The 20,614-nt window shown below is 35.3% G+C and overlaps 1 protein-coding gene across 1 annotated transcript in view; it reads right to left on the bottom strand.

Annotated features, from left to right (window-relative positions):
* The window catches only part of LRP2 (LDL receptor related protein 2), a 107,223-nt gene that overhangs the window by 35,655 nt on the left and 50,954 nt on the right, over positions 1 to 20,614 (bottom strand). Inside the window, exons 27-46 of the mRNA XM_056495832.1 lie at positions 20,313 to 20,524; positions 19,666 to 19,850; positions 18,561 to 18,789; positions 17,347 to 17,524; positions 15,265 to 15,393; positions 14,569 to 14,735; positions 13,237 to 13,380; positions 12,171 to 12,280; positions 11,122 to 11,299; positions 10,599 to 10,812; positions 9,900 to 10,139; positions 9,578 to 9,766; positions 7,686 to 8,606; positions 6,968 to 7,133; positions 6,346 to 6,504; positions 5,119 to 5,408; positions 3,923 to 4,126; positions 3,311 to 3,553; positions 2,577 to 2,702; positions 836 to 955 (exon numbers count right to left, since the gene is read on the bottom strand). Of these exons, the coding sequence (XP_056351807.1) occupies positions 836 to 955; positions 2,577 to 2,702; positions 3,311 to 3,553; positions 3,923 to 4,126; positions 5,119 to 5,408; positions 6,346 to 6,504; positions 6,968 to 7,133; positions 7,686 to 8,606; positions 9,578 to 9,766; positions 9,900 to 10,139; positions 10,599 to 10,812; positions 11,122 to 11,299; positions 12,171 to 12,280; positions 13,237 to 13,380; positions 14,569 to 14,735; positions 15,265 to 15,393; positions 17,347 to 17,524; positions 18,561 to 18,789; positions 19,666 to 19,850; positions 20,313 to 20,524 (4,404 nt within the window). The remainder of the gene's footprint in view (positions 1 to 835; positions 956 to 2,576; positions 2,703 to 3,310; positions 3,554 to 3,922; positions 4,127 to 5,118; positions 5,409 to 6,345; positions 6,505 to 6,967; positions 7,134 to 7,685; positions 8,607 to 9,577; positions 9,767 to 9,899; positions 10,140 to 10,598; positions 10,813 to 11,121; positions 11,300 to 12,170; positions 12,281 to 13,236; positions 13,381 to 14,568; positions 14,736 to 15,264; positions 15,394 to 17,346; positions 17,525 to 18,560; positions 18,790 to 19,665; positions 19,851 to 20,312; positions 20,525 to 20,614) is intronic.

The raw sequence follows: 20,614 nt of genomic DNA, 5'->3' as shown, positions 1-20,614 counted from the left end.
AAGATGCAAAACATTTTCTTAAGCTAAAGGTGCAAGTCCAATAACGTGCAAAGTGAGCTACCAGCCATGCTGAAACCATAGAAGAATCTTGCCTTGTGTTATTCTGACTTTTACAGAGAGAATAATAACTATAATATCAATTATAGTTATAATATATATAATTATATATATATATATATATATATATATATATATATATATATATATATATATATATATATATATATATATATATATATATATATATATATATAATAATATAATATATATAGTTATAATATCAATTGTCAGTGACTTCAGTTAAGTCCTTCTCTTCTTCCCTGGAGATCACTGTTTTTTTCACCTCCTGCCCTACTCCTCTGCTTATTCTCATCAGTTTCTATTGTACATCCAGGATTTGTTTACTGTAATACTATACCCATACTGTGTCAACACTGTCCCCCTGCACTCCACATTCCCTTTTTGCCCAAATGTAACACTGCATGCACACTTTCTGTACAGCATGACATCTGTTTTACATGCAAAATAATACCAAAATACTTGCTATTTTTTTGCCATTTGATTCACTACCATCATAGTCTCATAGAGATATGAGGGTATACATTAAGAGTAATCACATTAAAAGCAATCAGTTGTTGCAACTAAAACCTTCATATTCCATACACAGCTTTAAGTATTTAAAACTCAAATTACTCAGTGACTCAGATTAGAGACAGTGAATAAAGCTCAGAGGATACTTATTTTCCACCTGGTCTGGATTAAAGCTTCTGCCTACGAGACAAACTACTGATTTTCCATAACCCCCCCATGCTGTATCTTCTGAGTGCAGACTTACCACAGGAGGCAGGCTCATCAGAGCCATCAGCACAGTCTATTCCTTGATCACAGTACCAATGAGAAGGAATACAACGTCCCGATGTACAACGAAACTCACTATTTGTACAAGTCAGAGAGACTGGAAGAAAAAACCTATGCATGACTTTTTATTCTGCTAACATTCCAACTTAAGTTGCTTTTGAGTCCATGTTATGCAAAAGAAAAAAAAAAAATAGTCCCCAAGAAAGAAAGAGAAAAAATTATGCTAGCCTGTCTGGAAAGAGTTCATTGTACAAACTAGCTTGATATTTGAATGCAAAAATTGGGCTTTTCTCCCTGGGCATGTGTATCACTGTGAGTATTTCACAGACTTTGCCCTGGACATAGGATTGCATGAAGCAACTCTATGTATGTTCTACATTTATACTCAAGATATATTCACAGGAAAATGACCATATTCCAGCATGCTCATTTTTCCAGTGCTCAAACCAGGCATAACAGATTCAGTGCTTTACAAGAAATCAAAATGTGCACTAAGGAAGTAGTATCTCATGGTAGAGAATTTCCCTCCTGCCAATTTTTCTTCACTTGCTGATTAGGAATCTTTTCTTAATGGCAGTGAAGAACAAACCATAACACCGAGTAGTTCTAGCAAGTACTCTGTGCACTTCAGCCAAGCCCCTTGATCCTGGAATGTATAGGGGGTTTCAACGACTTCTTCAGTAGTCACCAATACTTTCCTGTACCCTCTGGTGGTTTCAAAACACCAGAAGGATTCAGTCTGGCCTTTTAACTTGCTTTTCCTTGTGCCTTTAATGATGGAAATCAAAGACAGTTAACTATTGCTCATTAACATCTTGGTGTTTCTTTCATCTCTCATTCTCTCTCTCCCTCTTCCTTGCCCTTCACCACTTTCCAATTTAAGTAATTCAGCAGAGACATAAACAGTAGAAGGAACAAAGCACACCTTTGACAAGCAGAACAAGGCTCACTATAGCCACATATTCTTAACACACTGGTGCCCATAGATAAAAGTGGCCACATTCTGGCTACAAAAATTGAACTCATATTAGAAAAACTGTGGCATAGTTAATTCAAGGCACATGCCTTTGGGAAAAAGCATGAAAGCAGAAATAATCTACTCAGGCAATATTAAAAGTAAATCACAACCAGAAAATAACCATTATGTTTTATAAATTGATGCATAGTATTTTATATAGGAAAAGTACTACCTAACTTCTACCTAATAAAAGTGTCCTAGCAAAGTTAATCTTGTTTGAAATTAAGGTTGATTGAAAACTAGGCACTTCCATATCCTAGCTGGAAGGTACAATGAACAACGAATCATATGCTAAAGAATACATAACCACACGAAAGAGCTAAAAGAAATTTGAGACCATAGACAAATTCATTCAGTTAAAGGAAAAATATTCTAATCTTAAAGTTATGGAAAAAGATAGCTCTCTCTAATACTGAAGTGCCAAGCACCTTGTACAACAATAAAAAATACAGACCAAAATAAGCAAAAGGAGCAATCCTCAAATGCTATATTAAAACTTTGCAAAAATGTATCATCTTTTTTATCCTATAAAAGCATTATTTAGATAATTAGAAGTTAATAGTACCATGCACATATATCTTCACTATTACAAAAGTAGATGTTTTGAGAAGTTGGAGTTATATTAAAAGAAAAGAGCAGTGGAAGAAATAACAGAAGTATCAGAGAAGTAACAAAGGCCCTCTTAACTCTCTTAACTTACCACAGTGAGTAGGACTCTCATCACTCATATCTCCACAGTCATTATCACCATCACACAAATACGTTCGAGGAATGCAAATATTTGTGCTTTGACATTTTGTAAAACCAGACTGGCACGTACGCTCCGCTTTAAGGAGGGAGGAAAAAAGCAAAAGTGTTTTAGAGCTATTTCAAATACTGTTATGCTGTTATTTTCATGATCTGCAAAAGTAGCCAATATTGAACAGTTTACATCTTAAAGAAATAAAATATAACTGATAACTTTTACAAGCCATATAATTTTAAACTGTACCATTATGGGATCACAATATACACTCCCAATTATTAAATATAATATAATTAATATAGCATGACACAAAGTAAAAAGCCATTGTCAAATTCCAGGCTAATCTTGCAAAAATATAAACCCTGAATCCAAGTTATCTGAAATAATCTTTTTGTAAACCATGGGATTACTCACAAGAATTAACATCACATACTTCAAGAGCATTTTTTGCTTCAAGGCAGACTACTTAAAGCAGCATTTACTATGTAATATCTTAGGGTGTTCCAGAACATGACTTAGCAATTCTGTTTGCTTCAAATAACACTAAACAGTACCTGTAATGTAAATTTTAAAAACTTTTGTCCTTTTTGCTGATTTTGTCAGATTTCTTCACATAAAACCACATTTCCCTCTTCCTTTGTCTAGAAAGTCAGACTCAAATAGACACTAGGTACTAAGGCTCAACTTACGACAATTCCTCTCATCTGATGTGCCATTGTCATAGCAGTTGTTTACTCCATTGCAGACATACTGAAGGGATATACACCTTCCATTATTGCAAGCAAATTCTGTGTGGGAGTCACAGGTTCTAAACAAGCAGCCAAGCTCATCACTGTTATCTCCACAGTCATTGTAGTGATCACAGCGGTAATGATAGGGTACGCAGCGCCCATTGCTACAGGTGAAAGCTGTTGGCTGACAAGTATGGAAAGCTGCAGAATATTAAAAAGAAAAAAATGTGGATAAAATATATATAAGTTCTCTAAAAAAGTAACAAGTAAAATCACAATATTTTTACCTGCCAGGGCAAACACAGCTGCAAAACGGACTGCATGAAAAGTAAAATACATATTTGAATTAAAAAATAGAAATCGGCTATACATGACAAAAATTCAATACTACAATGCTTCAGGATTCTAAACAAACCACTAGCCATTCAGATCTCAAATCTGTGAGCAAGCAAGGGATTGTTTCCAAACTACAGCCATAAGATCCATGATCATAAAGCCATGAAAATAGTAGAGACTACAGAACAGGCAAGACAGAGCATACTTTCTAAAGCAGTTATTTTAAATGCTTACCACACACACTTTCCAACTCATCACTGCCATCACCACAATCATTGTCATTGTCACATTTCCACCGCTCAGAGATACAATGTCCATTAAGGCATGTGAAGAAGCCAGTATCACACCTGGTACCATTATCCACGATACAGTGCTTGTTGTTATTGGCTAAATACCAGCGTCCTTCAGAGGGGCACTGACATTCTGCACCAGCTGGACCTAAATTTATGTTTGACAGTTTAAAAAATAAATATAGGACACAAAAAAAAGGAAACAAATTTAACATTGATGTTTTATACAGGATTCCATTAAAGTTTTCATAGTGGTAACACTGGAAAAGGCAAAGAAATTTTCATAATTCCTATATGATCTATTTACTTAGATAGTAGTGTGGTGACTTCACCAGACTTTTATCTCAGTTAAGCATATGCAAATGCATTAAAACTCATGAAAGTTATTTCAGAGTTCCTTAGAGGAACTGAAATCAAAATTTGGAGTATCTTAATACTTGCTTGCTGTCCAAATGCCTTTTTAGTGGCTGCAAGATGGCATCTGATGCTTTCAAATATCACAGCTATACCCACTGAGACTTTATCCCTCAAAATCAAGAGAGTTGTTCACAATATCTTGCAACAGACAAACTGCTCTTCTCAAAATTAATGAGAAGTTTAGTTGTTTTCAGGCAAGATGGATTTTTAATGGTATTTAAGATGCTACAAATGAAAACAGGCACTGAATGACTTTTTCAAAGTCAAGGATCAAAACTTCCAAACATCAACAATACATGAAACAGCTCTGTAACACTTACGTAATACGGAAATAGCAACCATAAATTTTTTAAATGTCTTGTAGGAAACATCTGATCAGTATACACTAAGTGTATATACTCTGAAGGTAAGCATATCCTGCAGTATTTACTTTATGTCTCATACAAGGAAAGTTTTAAACCCAAGAAAACAATGTTTTAGTTTAAGTTAGAGAAGTAATTTTTACTTGTGAGGATTCTCAGACACAACTGGGTGTGTTGGTGAAATACCATGGTCTTAAATGGTAATAATTTTGATTGCACTTATAGGTATTACAAATAGGTATTACAAATTTGTGAACATTAAGAAATATTTCAGCTGTCCCCATGTGACTAGAATTGCTATTGTCTAAACTCTAATACAGGCAACAGTAATAACTTACAGTCATCAATCATAACAGCTTACCTGGTGCGCAGATGTGACTGCAGCCACCATTGAACTGGTTGCAAGGGTTCATACACTGCTGCTGCTTACTTTTTGCCCAGACATGAATATCCATTGGTCTTTGTGGAAGATTCATGATCATTACAATCTGATCTGAACCATCATACTTATTAGCTCTATAAATGCTTCGTGTGTTCCAGTCTGTCCAATATATGTGCTGATCAAACACTGTCATTGCAAATGGATGCAGAACCGTGCTAACAATTACCTCACGATTTGTACCAGTGAGAGTGCATCTCTCAATCTTCTGCCTACAATAACAAAGAAATTACTACATTTTAAAGGAAAGAAGTCTTTTAACTTAGGTATAAAATCATGCCCTAATTAGTCTGGCAACTGTCATGCAGCATATTTCAGTAAAGTTCACCAATATCTTAGGTGCTGCTCTGCTCCCCTACCTCCAATAACTAGAGTTTGTAACAGAAAAGTGTATGTTTCATTTGACAATCTGAATTCCTCTTAAAATAGACATCCCATTACAAATGCCTTGCCCTCCTGCATGCAGATAAACCCAAACAGCCACCTTCTTCCCAGAGGATTCCATAGAGACACAGGCCATGGGATTTATTACATTACAGAGAACATTCTCCTGATACAACAAAGTAGTCTGAAAAAGAACTTCTATGCTGAAGGAACCAGAGAGGAAAGGTCTGATTGTTGCAGTGGTTTCTCTGAGACTATGGGTGAATTTGAATGTTTAGAAAATTAAACCAATTTTGAAAACTTTCCTGCTGATGGAAGAAATTCTGTGGCATAAATTCAAGGGTAGAGCTCTGCCTGGTAGGCAACAGCAAGAATATCAGGCCAAATTCCAAAGGTGACAGGCATTAACCATGAGCAATGAATACTGTACAATCCCTGTACTGGGATTGCATTTGTTGAAGAAGACACTTATGAAAGTCCTGCATTGCATGTAAGAGAAACAAATTGACAGTGGGTACAAGTGCATAAAGCAGAGAACAAAATCCACACTCTGACATAATATAACTCCTTATTGCACAGTAGTTTCATATTAATATTAAAACTTGACATTACATCGCTATTAAGTAGCTCCTAACATTCTATAAATGTCAAGTACCAAATTCAACTGAAATGCTGAAAACCAGCTAAGAAATTAGGAAAAAGAAATAATAGAGCTATTAAAATATTATCCAAATGTAAACCAACAAGCATATTACCAATACATACAGATTTGCATCAGCCCAGTACAGCTGCTGTTCTTCATAGTCCAGGGTAAGTCCATTTGGCCATACCAAGTTTGTGCTCACAATAGGTGTTCTGAAGTTTCCTCCAAGTGTAGCTCTTTCAATCTTTGCATTTGAACTCCAGTCAGTCCAGTACATATATCTGTCAGTAACATAATTATTTTTTCATAAAACAAAACTCAGAAACTCCTGTTTTAATGATATTTCCACCCTTGTGTCCTTCACTGAAGTGTGCATTGCAAAACTACAGGAAAAGATCTTCCTCTATTTTGGCTCACATTGACAAGGGAGTCTTCTAGAGGGATCACTAGGGTCCACCGTAGTGAACTTCAGAAAACTTTTTCCAGCTCCTATGTGAATCCAGTAAAGTCAGTTAATCTCTTTCTTATCTTTCTTAATTACAATGCAGTATAACTGGTAATGAAATTAAAAGCACACTATCATACAGTAATGCCCCCATCCTCTCAAAAAATGTTTTGATACTGAAGCAAGAATACTTCTGAAGCATTTAAGGAGTACAACAGAAAAAGGGTTAGGGTTATAGGAAGTGTCTGGCAGTCTTTGTCAAGGTCTAAATTGCAGTCAAAGCAAAGTGTAACACATACCCTCTGCATGGATCTAATACAATGGCCCTCGGCCGCGGCACCCGGGCAATCACTGTGCGGTTTGATCCATCCACAGCAATTGAGCTGATGGTCTGATTGAGGTAGTCACTGTAGTAAACTCTGTTGTTGATCCAGTCAAAAGCTATGCCATCTGGAGTCCCCAGGTCTTAGGCACATGCAAGCAAACACACACAAGCTCAGCATAGTTTCCTGAGATACTGCAGCACTCTTCAAATATTATAATGTGGCTATACCAAAGACTTCTTTGAAATGCCATTAGTACCAGTGTAAATCTGTCCATTTAAAAACCTGGAGTAGTAATACTTGGGAATCAGGCAGACCTGGGTATATAATAGTGTTACAAAGATATTTCATTCACTTAGATTTAAATTCTGGTTGCTATTCTTTAAGTAGCAGGAATCCTTCCTCACTCCATTATATTAATTTATTACATATAATTTTAATTTATTATGTATAATTTTATATACAGAATAATGTCTATCCAGGTTTATATTTCCATTTCATTGGGATCAAGATTAATTAAGAATCTCAGAAAAGGAAAAAAATTAGGAAGAAAAAAGAGCATTTTATTAGACGTCTTAACTAAGTGGTTGACCTTGACCTTTAGCACAAAAAATACCTATTGAGCTAGTGGTAGCTGTTGCAGATACTTTTTTAAAATATCTGATCACTTTGTACCATATTTCAGTGCACTTACCAGATGCAACTACAGTTGGAGAGCCAATTCCTGAGTAAATACTAATATAACTGATTCTTCCTGTTCCTGAAGGATAACTTTGTGTAAAATATATTCGGTTGTTTATGCTGTCAAAATCCAGGGCCACAGCAGTTCTTAATACATTGACTGTGCGGAAGGGAGGACTGTGGTTTTCAGGATCCAGGTGGATACTTCTGAGGGCATTCTCAAGAGCAAAAATCAGGTAATCATCTGTTGAAATGGAACATCTCTTTCCATCACTGCCTAGTGTTCCAAAGGCACAACCACATTTTGGTGTCTGAATGTCAGGGAGGGCAAAACAGAGGTGAGAACAACCTCCATTGTTGTCCAAACAAGGATTGTTGTTGACATCAAGGGGTGAACGTGACTGGAAATTACTGTTGTAAATTGTAACATCCCTTAGCCAATTAATGTTATCTCTTATTACTGTGGGCTGATCAGTATTGCCTGGCTGCTTGCTGGCTTGGAAGACTTTTTTCAGGTTTCGATCCACCCAGATCATGGAATTGCCAAAGATAGTGATACCATATGGAGTAGGATAGCGACTGCCATAACGTACAATTTCAACATCACCACCATCAGGCTGAATTCTTGCAATCATATCTAAGGAATCATCCACCCAGTAAACATGGCCACTGCTGTGATCTATGGCCAACCCACGAGGTGTGACAATGCCCTCAGACACAAGAACTGTTCTGTTGGTGCAGTCAAGAAAAGCACGTTCGATCTTTGGATTTTGCCCATAATCTGCCCAGAAGAGATATCTGTTTTTTGGGTCAACCACAATGTGCCTTGGCATGTCAATGGTAGTTTTCAGAAGCACACGGCGATAAGTTGTGTTTAAACGCAAAACTTCTATAAAAGTCTCTGTCAGGAATGCATTTGTAAAATAAAGATTTCCTGTATACAAAAAACAACAAAAAAAAAAAAAAAATCAGAAAAGTGAAAGAGAAAGTTAATATTAGCATCAATACCTGAGAAACACAAGTTGCTAAAACACCAAACCACAAAATGAATAGCCATCATAAATATATCAGTAGTTGGAAGCATAAGGTGTTTGCCTATAATCTAATGAATTAGAAAGATGACAGCCAAACTGACAGTAGTCAATTAATTTCTAAATCCTCGTGGATCGCCATGGGAATCAGTAGTACAGTTACCTTTTAAAACACACAACTATGAAATCCATGTTATGGCACAAGACTGTGTACAGAAACTAAATTAAGTGTTTACAACAAATGATTACCCTAAAACTCATCCCAACAATCCTATCAATCAACTGAAGAACTTTAGCAAAACATATATACAGTATACATATATATATGAATCTGAAGTATTAATGGCAATCGTTGATTAATACTTTCTGAAGAGTTAATATGTGAATTAATCTCTAATATGTTTTAATAGGAACAGGAAGTGCACATGTGGAAATTACAGTTCAAAGATAAAATATTTTTTCTGCATTATAACTTATAATATGTGTACACAGCAATCTGAAGGTAGATGAAAAGTTTTCTTATTTACAACGCCATAAGACACGTTTTGTGCATTCTTCTCTGGTACATGTTTTCACAATGGTAGTACACAGCTATGTACAAATGTACAGACAAGAAGAGAGCTCTAAGACAAATATTAAAGCATCAGGAGAGAAAAGGCTCTATATATCTTCTCTGATAAATTTTCACCTTCACACATATATATATAAGCCTAAGAGACATTCATTACTTCTTTTTCTTTTAAAGTCCATCAAATTACAAGTTAGAACCATGGTACTTCCATTCAAAATAGTTCCATTAGAATCTGCTTATGTTAGCCTAAAAACTTTATAATATGTAAAGAATAACATTCTCCTAAATTAGAGTTGTGCTTACCTGCTACCCAGTCAATTGCAATGCCACGGATCCCATTTCGTCCTATTCCATTTGTAACAACATTTCTAAAATAAGAACCATCAGGTTTAATTTTACGTATTGCATTCTGAGAAGAAACGGTGCTACTGAAGTCACACCAGTAAATGAAACCAGAAGGCATGTGAACATCCACATGAAGTGCATTTCGTCCTGAAATATTTTGAAAAGTATAAATTAATGACTTTTTATATAAACTATCTTGTTTAAAATACGTGCTACGTTAGAAAGAAACGCCAAAATACTAGGCATGACAAGAGTTTTTCCTATTATAATATTCACATACCTCTTCCTGCCAGTGGAACCATGGCTTCAGAGTGATCTGATGTCTCTAAACTAAATCCTTTAATTGCAGAGAGCATAGAAACAACTACAAATGAACTGTATGGGGAACAGGTTCTGTTATCAGGATTTAGCTGAAAGCCAGTAGCACAGGCACAGGAGAATAATCCACCAGGTACAGGCAGGCAAAGCTGCTGGCAAACTCCAATATTATTACTGCAGCCATTTGAGGAACCAGCAGAATCTGCAAAAGACATACATGGCGAAACAAAAGTCTCAACTGTATAATTATAAACACCCATGGATGTACACGCAAATTCATACACTTGTATAGTATTAACAATCAGCTGATAAAAATAAAGATCTGAATCCTAATACATTTTAGCACAGATGTGTTAGCAATGGGTTTACTGGTCTCTTGTCATCTAAGATCAATAGGGCCAACAATCAGATAAAACAAATTTGAAGCTAAAGTAACAAAATTTCTTAGTCAACACTACTTTAGTAAAACTACATGAGCCAACGGATGCCTTAACTAGAAGGTGGAGCATCTCTTTACCAAAACCAGGCAGAATGTTTCTGACACTTTTCCTGAAAGCCAAATCAAAGCATTTCCTTTGAAAGAGCAAACACTCTGTCTCTAAGGAAAGTTCGAGTTTTAGCAAGTTGAATATCCTGAAACACTCCTCTAGCAAATACTCACTGTCTCTGTAATACACACGTAGACTCTTCAGTCTTGGGACATTATCTCTCAGTACTACTTTATTTGCACCGGTGGCCTTGTCAACTCGTTCAATTACTTCGTAATCTCGATCACTATAGTACAGAAATGTACCGTAAACAGCAACTCCCCAGGGATGGGAAAGATGAACCACTAGAGTCACACGATTTGTGCCATCCACATTGCCTCTCTCAATCTAAGAAATAATTTTAAAGATTAAGATTACATTTTCTATATAACAGTTCAGTGTTATAATATAAAACTAAAATGCAACACATGATACTAAAATCTCTTCTGTGCATGAAATCTTTTCGTACAAGGTAGGAAAAAAAGGTGGGCAGTATATGACTTCTGGTCTTATACTTTTGGTATTTAATAGCTATCCAGATTTTGCTTGGTCCGGCAACTCCCATTTATAAGAGAAAACTGCAGTAACTGAATCACTCATGTGAACCACAGATGCAGAGACAGGTAAAGAAGTAATTATTTAAAAAATATCTCCTACCATTCCTGTGCTTGTGACAGCCCAGTACAACTTTTGTTCCCTAATGTCAATGGTAAGGAACTCTACATGGTCCAGGTTGCCAGTGAAGAGGGTTTGTATGCCTGAGCCATCCATGTTTGCACTGGCAATCTTTGCTGGGACTCCACTGTCAGTTCCCTGGTCTGTCCAATACAACTTCCTGAAAAAGACATCATCCAATTTGTTAGCAAAACTGGCAAGAGAAATCAGTGGACCAGAGTCACTTGCTTAAAACCAATTTCTCCACCAGTCAAATACTTCAGCACATGCTGAACAGAGCTCACGCTGAATCAAACCACAATGAAAAAGGGCATATTTGAGAAAGAGAAGAATGCCTGTTCTCTCAACAAAGAGAAACACCTACTTCTCATGAAAGAGAGGAATGCCTCTTAAATAATTTTTAGAAATCCATAACCTCACATTTATTGTCCCATGATACCACCAGAAGGTAAATGCACTGGAGTATTATGACTGGAAAAAAAAAGGAGGAGAATAATAATTCTGTTTCACAGACAGCGGCAACATTTCAGAGTGAGTTTGGTTTCAATTTTCAGTTAAAATTATAGAGTCAGAAAAAATCTAGATGGAGCAGAAAAAAGACAAATTGTTCTTTCTGGGAGCAAGCAGCAAAATTATGTTTAGTGCTTCTTGGCATGTGCCCTTTTTCCCATATAATATGTCTTTCTACTAGGCTTGAGTCAGACATCACAAGATGTTTTACAGAAAGACTTTGGACTTCTCTTTATTCAGGGTTCCCATTTTTCAGGGATTTTTTTTTACAGTCATAATATTCTGAGATTCTTTTTGATTAAAAAATGGTGCTATACAAGCATATTGTAAATTAAGGAGAATTAACATCTATATAATACTTTAGGAAGCTATGCTCTTATTTTACAGCTTAAAAAGAGTAATTATATCCTGCAGAAATATGAAACAAAATCATGTCAAATCCAAGATGAAATCTGAAAACACAGAACAAGAAAAATACAGAGAACACATGAGCAAATACAACAGCAGTTTTGGAAATTTACCCTCTTGCTGGATCAACTGCCAAACCAATCGGTGTGCCAGCTCCCAGAGAGGTGCCATCATTGGTAATCAGTGTTTTCCTGTACATTATGTCACCATGCAGCTTCAGGACCTATGCAAACATTGAACTTATCAGACCATGCAATATGGAATTCATGGTACATTTTCAAATTACAGGGGTGAAGCCTAAACCAACACGGAGCTGAAACTGCAGAAGACTTTCTCAAACACCATGAAGAAAAAGCGCATTGCTTTGTACTCTAACCATCTCCCTTCGTCAATACACACCCCTTGAAGGAGCTGCTTGCAGCTTGGAACCTGCCTATGATAACAAGAAAGGATCCTAGCTATAAAAACAGTTAATCTCTCCATTTCCATAATATCTTCAAGGCCTCAATGTGTTGATGAAATTCTGATTTAGGAAGCATCCTGTTTCATTTGGTCAAATTAGCTGCCTTTTAATTTAATAGTAGGCATTTAATATTTTTGAAGAAGAACACTAATGACTGGGTTTATTCACAGTCATTACAGTATTATATATTATTTATCCTCCATTTCCCTACTCTGAATGACAATTTTATCCTTCACATACTACGAGACTGCTTGTCTCCAGAAAACTACGTAATATGTTGTCAAAACATTTGGGAATGGATCATACTGCGTTGAATGGCAGCATTCCTTTACTATCAGAGGCAATGCATTGGGATTATTGATTTGAAGTAAGGATAGTAACAACAGTAACTCTAGTAACCAGAGATGTTGCGTGTTAAACACGGAAACACTAAGTTAAACACTAAGCCTAAGGAGTTGTAGGGAGAAAACAAAAAGAGAGATTTATACACAAATAAAGCTTGCAGAATAGATCTATGCACCAATAGTGTCCAGAATATAGAGCTTTCAATAATTTTGATGATGTTCAAATTTAAGTTTCTATTCAAGTTTGTAAAGTGCAGACGGACTGCACTTTAAAATAAATCTAATTTTTCACTCAATAAATGTTTCAACCTATATACATAGCAGTGAAAAATCTAGGCTCTTATTTTCCAATTGTCCCTCTTAAATAATTACCTCTATTGACTGTGTCCCTGGGTTACTGTAATACAGGTTTGCAGATATCCAATCTAGTGCCAGACCAACAGGAGCACCAATAACAGTTGCTGGAGCAAATACTGTTCTGTTGGCTCCATCTGACCTCACTCTGTGAATTTCACCCTTGGAAAAAAAGAAATAACAAAAGTTAAAAAATGCCAAGAGCAGAAAACACTTTTCTATTCCAACTACACTAGCACTTCTTTTATACTGCAATCTTTCCTAATTGTAGCACAGTTCAAGGAGGGAGAAGGCAGAGGCAGAGATAGAGCAGAACCAAAAATAAAAAATGGAGCACAGAAACTAGAGAATATATTTTTTTCAGAGCGTGATCCATGACTGACACAGGTCTCAGCTCTGTTTGGGAGCAACAGAAGCCTGAGGCCTGCAGATCAGAAACACAGTTAAGAGGCACAGGCCAGAGGCACACATTGGTCAGGCTTTGTCAAGACCTACCTAGAGCAGAGCTAACATCTAACACTTGGCCTGCAAAGGCACCTGTCATTTCACTTGCCAGGATTTAACTTGCTGTTAATGGATGTATGAGCCCTTGACCTCCTACACTATTGTATATGTCAGCTGTGTCTGCTGGCTGACATCTGCCAAGAATATTTTTTCAGACTGAAAGGGAAGATGAAACAGATTCCCAAGTACTTAAGTAGTTTTTGAGCAAAGGTTTGCTTAAATAGGTCTATTTAAATACACCATTGAACTAAATATTCTAACTTTAAAAGAGTAAATCATTAAACAAATTGTAATTTCTTTATGAGTGGCATAGAATACACTTTAAAATTAATTATTTTTAAAATTGTATTTACTTTAGAATTGCAAAATGTAAAGAAGGCAGGTTGGGGAAAAAAGCAAAAATCTTGTGTGGATAAAACATAAGTTTGTGTGAATTGTTTCTGTTAAAACATAATTACAGAAATCTCCTTATCTATCATCATCCTTCTCCAAGACTTAATTACTGCTTTTCTTGACAAGAAGAATTGGTTTTAAGTTTCCAAGGGTGAAGACATATTGGAGAGTCAATATATCTCCTATCACATCCGTCTCACAGGCTGACAAAAATAAGAACTACTTTACAGAAATGAAGCCTCTTTACTTGTACTAAGAAAACAACCAAACAAAAAAAGAAATTAAAAAAACCACACCACAACAACAAAAAACCCCTCCACTTCATTCCTTTCAATTTATCAAAATTCTTACCAGCAATGCTAACTTATTTCAGTCCAAAACACTTTTTAAAAATAAAATAAAATTTAAAAGGTCTTAATTTAGTGCACATTTTGAACAGAAATACTAACTTACTGGATTTTCAGCCCAATAAATCATCTGTTCAGAGTCATCAAAGTCAACATCAACACCATTTTGAACTCCTGCTATTGGAACCATAGCATCATTTGTCTTCTCCTCAGGGTTCAGAGAAATTCCATAAATTATATTATCTCTTACAGCAATAAGGAAAGGATGCTCAACTGTGAAAACAAAGAGTAATTCAAGTGCAAATTTCTAAAATAATCCCACTTTTTTGTAATAGATTAAATGAATTCACACTTCATTTCAGATTACATAAATTGACAATTCCATTGCTACTGACTAAGAAAAATGCGAATGCAATACAGCCCTTTAAAGAGCACATTGCTAAGTATCAAGTGGGAAAATAATTTATTGGCCTTTAACATTTAGATAGTTTTAAAAGAAAAGGATGTTTTGACTGACAGATTTCTAGTGTTGGCTCATCCCAAAGATAATTGCAATTAAATTTCAGTGATTTGAAGCTTCCTATATAGAGAAATTAAGAATGTGAATCTCTGATTCAGTTCTTTCCCAAATCAGTCTCCAAACCTCTAGGCCATATATTCCATTTGTCCTAAATGAAGTCTGTCTGGAGTGGCCAAAACTGATTTCATGAGCAGCAGCCCACAGAAGTATGCATTTTGCCTGGTAGAGGAATGGATTTGACAATATCAGTTCTTTTTTATCATCTCATTATTACTGCCCTACCTCTCATGCAGTTCCTGTTATCAGGAGAAAGAATCCATCCTGAAGGGCAAGCACAGGAAAAAAAAAGTGGTCCAGATGAAGAAAGTAAGCAGAGGTGGCTACAGGGGGATGATGCACAGGAATTAATACCTGAAAATAAGAAATGAATTATTAGCAACTATAACAATATAAACAACTAGAGAGAATATTCTGTCTCATTGCTTCTGACAACATCAACCCAGAACTAAGACAGTTTTGCTATTTCTTTAAAAATGAAAATTATGAAACTATTTCTAAGAACCACAAGCAACACAATATACTTGTAACAAGATACACCTTTCCATGGAAAACCAGTACATTATCATAGTGGTCTTTGCAACTTTTATGCATCATAAAAAAATCTTTCAAACTCCATTTCAATGTTTTCCTAACTGCAGGGGAAATCCATGGCATTTGCAGTCCTTGATTGCAATAACCCTTCTAAATGAGGGATTTAAATTATTTGCTGAAACTTCTTAGCGAAACTAAAGAGAAAATAGTTGTAATGTCTTGTTCAAAGACAGTGTGAATTCAACTCCAAATTTCTTATATCACTTTGAAACTGTCAATCAAAAGCTGTAAAATTAAAAAAAAAAAAGACATTGAAGGTCTCCCCTGACTGCTATTATTACTACACATTAAAATTCAACCTAAATCACTTCCACAAATCTGCTGCTGAAGAGGATTTTTAAGAATGAGTAATCTCATAAGAAAACAAAAATCAGATTTTGAGTACATCCTTAGGAATTGCAGCAGACTTTAGTCTAAAAAGCTTGGAAGTTCCAGGAATTTACACAATTGTTGCTAAAATAAAAACCAACAAGAACTGAAAACAAATTAACATGACAATAAAATAATGGCATAAACTCAGAACTCAAACTGTAAGAATATTGTTCATGTCATCAGTATAAAGAATCTAAACTGGTTAGTGTAAGATCTAACTATTTATAAACTAGGAGAGTGGATGACAGTTTTATTACTGCATCTGGAATTTTAATCAGCACGCAATTATTTCTTCATTTGTCAACATCAGTATGTTTTGCTATTCTGCAAGTGCTCTATTCCCTCCTTTTTTGCCTGGCCACATAGGATAATTCAGAATGAAAAATTATAAAATGTACTAAATACAATGAAGAAAAAGAAAAAAATTCTCCATGTATAGAAAGATTTTTTTAAACCTTGGGTTGTAAAATAAAACCTCTTAAACCACAATTATGATGAATAAATTAATACTATGCCCTAACTGAACAATTTGCAGTGAGAATATGAGGCTTTAGTACTGAACATGTCTGAGAAATGTTTTGTTCCAAAACAAATCAGCACTGAAAGTACTAGTGGCTTAGTCAGCTGCAAGTCTCCACCTTCTCTGGCATGGGGGTATATTTTGAGGGAAAAAAAGAAAAAAAAAAAATTTATTAGCTGGAAACACTCCATACACAAGAAATATAACTAATGCTGAAATATAATATTCATATCAACACACTTCCCACTCTTCAAGTCATGCCATGAAATAACAAAATTTCTGATATGAAAGATCTCTACCTAAACAAAATAATTCAGTTTTTTTTACAGTCTTTCATCTGCAAGAAATCATCTGCACAAGATCTCAAAGAAGCTATTTAATGCAATAGGGTTTATTTATCATTATTGTTTCATTGACTAAAATAATGTAGAAGTACTTTCAGAGAAGGTTGATGACAGTAATCTTTTCAAAAAGAATTATTACTGCACAAGAAATTAAATCTAGTATGCCACAGAGAGAATTTTTTTTATTAAAATGCTTCCCAAAAATATTTCAATTGTCTTGCAAAAACATTCAGAACAAAGTACAAGAAAATGGAAAGTACTACGTCCTTATTCTTTTTGGCTAGTCATCATCCTGTAATGCTGCCTAGGTTGTTACTTTCCCTAACACCAGATTGAACAGTTGCAAGTCAATAGTATGAATTATTTGCTTGTTTTAATCCAACTCACTTGCTGAAAAGACTAATTTTTGGTTTTCCAATGCACAACATTACTGCATGCTTATTTCTGCAATTACTGAAGTTGTTTTGACAAACTTACCATTAGGCTGCTTTACAGGATGCACTGCCACAAGGCCCAAAGGCTGGTGAATGTTATAAATCATAACTGTCTGGTTGCCTCCATGCCATTTATTGGCCCGAATTACTCGATTAGTGTAGCGGTCACTCCAGTACACAAAATCTTCAAAGACAGTTAGACCATGTGGATGCTGCAATATCTAAAAAGGCAGGTGGATCACTAATTTACTTCTGTAAAGCTTGCAATGAAGTAACAACAGAGGTGAGCATAATTTTTAAATAAATAATAATGAAGCAGCTGTGTCTCAAATGACATTTTTCAGAAAAAAATGAAATATCATCTATTGTCTAAAAACAATTCATTAATAATGAGAAAAATATGTTTTTTTAAAAACTAGAATGCTATATAGACCCTGTGAGATTAAGAGAATGAGAAATTAACAAAGAAGTCCCAAAGCAGAACCCACAGATAAAGAGCCAGCTGTAGATTTTCAAGAGCACAAGAGGAAATGTCTAGAGAGAATTACAGATCTGTCAAGAATCTGTATCCCTGATAAGCTCCCCTAAAATTTACCAGAGGATCAAAGAAGGTGGCTTATCTAGATTTCAGATAACTAGGAGTGGAAAGATTGCCTTGACTCCTATTTCACACTAGTTTTCTCTCAAGCCAAAAGTGAAATGCTTAAGAGTCAATCATTGAAAACATTCACATAGTTATTGATACCAGTTTCTGTGTACCAGCTGAACATCTGCACTATTGTGTTGGTACAAGGACAATGCTACAAACTGCCAGCAGCACTTCACTGGGAGATAGACTGTAAAAGGGATGCACACAGCAAGTAGTAGCAAAAAACCCTTCACTGCTGTCAAGAGTAGTAGTAATAATCACTCACAAAACACCAGGAAAAGTTTCTCCAGGCTTTTTGTTATATATTTGCCTACAGAAAAAGCATAACCTAGCAGCAGTAGTGCCAGACGTCACCTTCAGATTTCATACACACAGACAGGACAGATGAGAACGATCTAAAGCACTAAGTCTACATGCAGATCCAGATTCTACTGAAGATCTCCTTTTTTTCTCTTTTTCCAGCAGCAGGAAGCAGATACAATACTTCACATCTGCTTCACTCAAGAATTTTGAAGAAAAGTACACCCAAGTCTATGACAACAATAATATATTTTTAAGTACTATCAGCAGGGACATGGGAAGACAACAGTTTCTTATTAATGTCTTACCAGATCACTTGCAACCACCTGTCGTCTGTTGTTTCCATTGTAATCACAGAAATCGATATAATCAAGATAAGCATCAGCAAAATAAAGAAGTTTATTTGGGTAATCAATGGAAAGTCCATTGGGCCAGTAGATTTTATTATTAACAATCACTGTGCGCATTTTGCCATCCATGCTGGCTTTTTCAATTCGAGGGTTTTGGCCCCAGTCCGTCCAGAACATTACATGAGCACTGAAAAATTAACTTGTGATTAGCAATCTGGGAAAAAACCTAGCTGCATATTGAAAAACATTAAATAAAGAGTCATTAGCCAAATAATAGAAGCAATTTTTCTACAAACAGTTCTACACAATGATACTGAAATAATTTATTTTAGCAACATAAACTTACTTAAGATATTACAGTAAGTTCTGTGTTAAAAATTTCTGTGTTACTTCTACTGCTGTTTCTATTTGTCAATAAAGCAGCATATAGAAGCTACTGGTGTCACTGGTTTTTAATGCTGATTATAATCTCATTTTCCAGTTGCTACATAATAATTTAGTATAGGCTTATACTCTAACAGGTATGCATTGATAATGTTAACAGCAGTGAAACTGGCAGTAAAGAGAGCTCAAGGCATTGAAGACCTCAAAAAAAGAGTAAATTTTTTGTACATGAACAATTCAAATCCTCATTAAGTCTACATTAAGTCTATACCACTTGCTGTCTGAAATGGGAAGGTACCTTTTTAATCCATATAATTATTTTAGACTTGGGGCTTTGAAGGTAGGCATATGACATGAAATCACAATCAAGTTCATAGTATACCACCAAACAAAATGATACATCACAATTTTGAGTTAATACTTAACTAGGAAGCAAATGTAGGAAAATCTTTTATAGGTAAAAAGCCATATCATTACACTTAAACAGAGCAACATATCACCAGTAATTCCTCATGACCTGAAATATTAATCAACTCTGCAAACACCTAAATTGTTTTAAGTTGTCTCTTCCACTTGTCATTTACAATTCCAATATAATTTGGGCATGTCTCAAATTTTAATAGTTACATCATAAAATAAGCATCTTTATTTAAAAAAAAAAAAAATTGAAAAATCTTACTCAATTCTAGGATCTAACACTAGTCCTCTTGGGTTTGTTATATTTTCACTAATCAGCACAGTCCTGTGGCTCCCATCCATTTTGGAGACTTCAATTGTTTCCAGAACAAAGTCTGTCCAGTAAAGGTTACGTCCCACCCAATCCACCGCTATACTTTCAGTCACAGTGACACCACTGTCAAACACCTGTGTAATAACAAAAAAGCAGGTGAGGGGGGAGGAAAGAAAATAGTATATTAAATTTTACCCTTTTCATTTCTATAGATATGGAAAATGATGAACCAAGTTTCAAGTATCTTCTAGGTCTATTATGCAGATTGAATCATGATGTACATATTCAAAATGATGGCAAAGCATAAACCCAAACACTTCTACTAACTTCAGCAGGTCTACAGAAGAAATTAGAGTTTACTAATAAGAAAAGGAGCTAATATTTTGATGTTTAAAAAGGGCTTCTTAAAAGCACTCAGTTTCCTTTTTCAAACAGCTATATGAAATGCTAGCTTTCCATCTACAAAATTGGTTCACTTTGTCTGTGTTATCTCTCTTACTATATATGGATTTCCCTCTTCCCCTTCATTAACTGAAGATACAGTGTCTTCATTTTCTCTCCATAAAAGACAAGAAAACTTACTTAGCAAAACTTACTATTTTTCGGTCAGTCCCATTTTGATAAGCACTCCAAATTTTATCCTGTGTTGTATCAGACCAAAAGATACGATCTGTGATTGAATCAAAATCAATAGCCACAATATTTGTCCCATCCCGAACCAGAGAATAAATACTGTGTGACTGAGAAGTGATGTTATCCACAACGATTTGGTTACGACTTGCCACCAGCAAAAGAAAATTCCCAGATTCTGTCAGAGGAATAGAAATTAAGATAAACCTAGATGAGTTATTAAGACTTTAATTAAGAAAACCTAAATGAGCTATTCGACAGTAACTGG

The sequence above is a fragment of the Oenanthe melanoleuca genome, chromosome 7, assembly GCF_029582105.1.
Source record: "Oenanthe melanoleuca isolate GR-GAL-2019-014 chromosome 7, OMel1.0, whole genome shotgun sequence".
Lineage (NCBI taxonomy): Eukaryota > Metazoa > Chordata > Aves > Passeriformes > Muscicapidae > Oenanthe > Oenanthe melanoleuca.
Note: the sequence above shows the minus strand (reverse complement) of the source record. Positions and strands in the feature narration are given on the sequence as shown.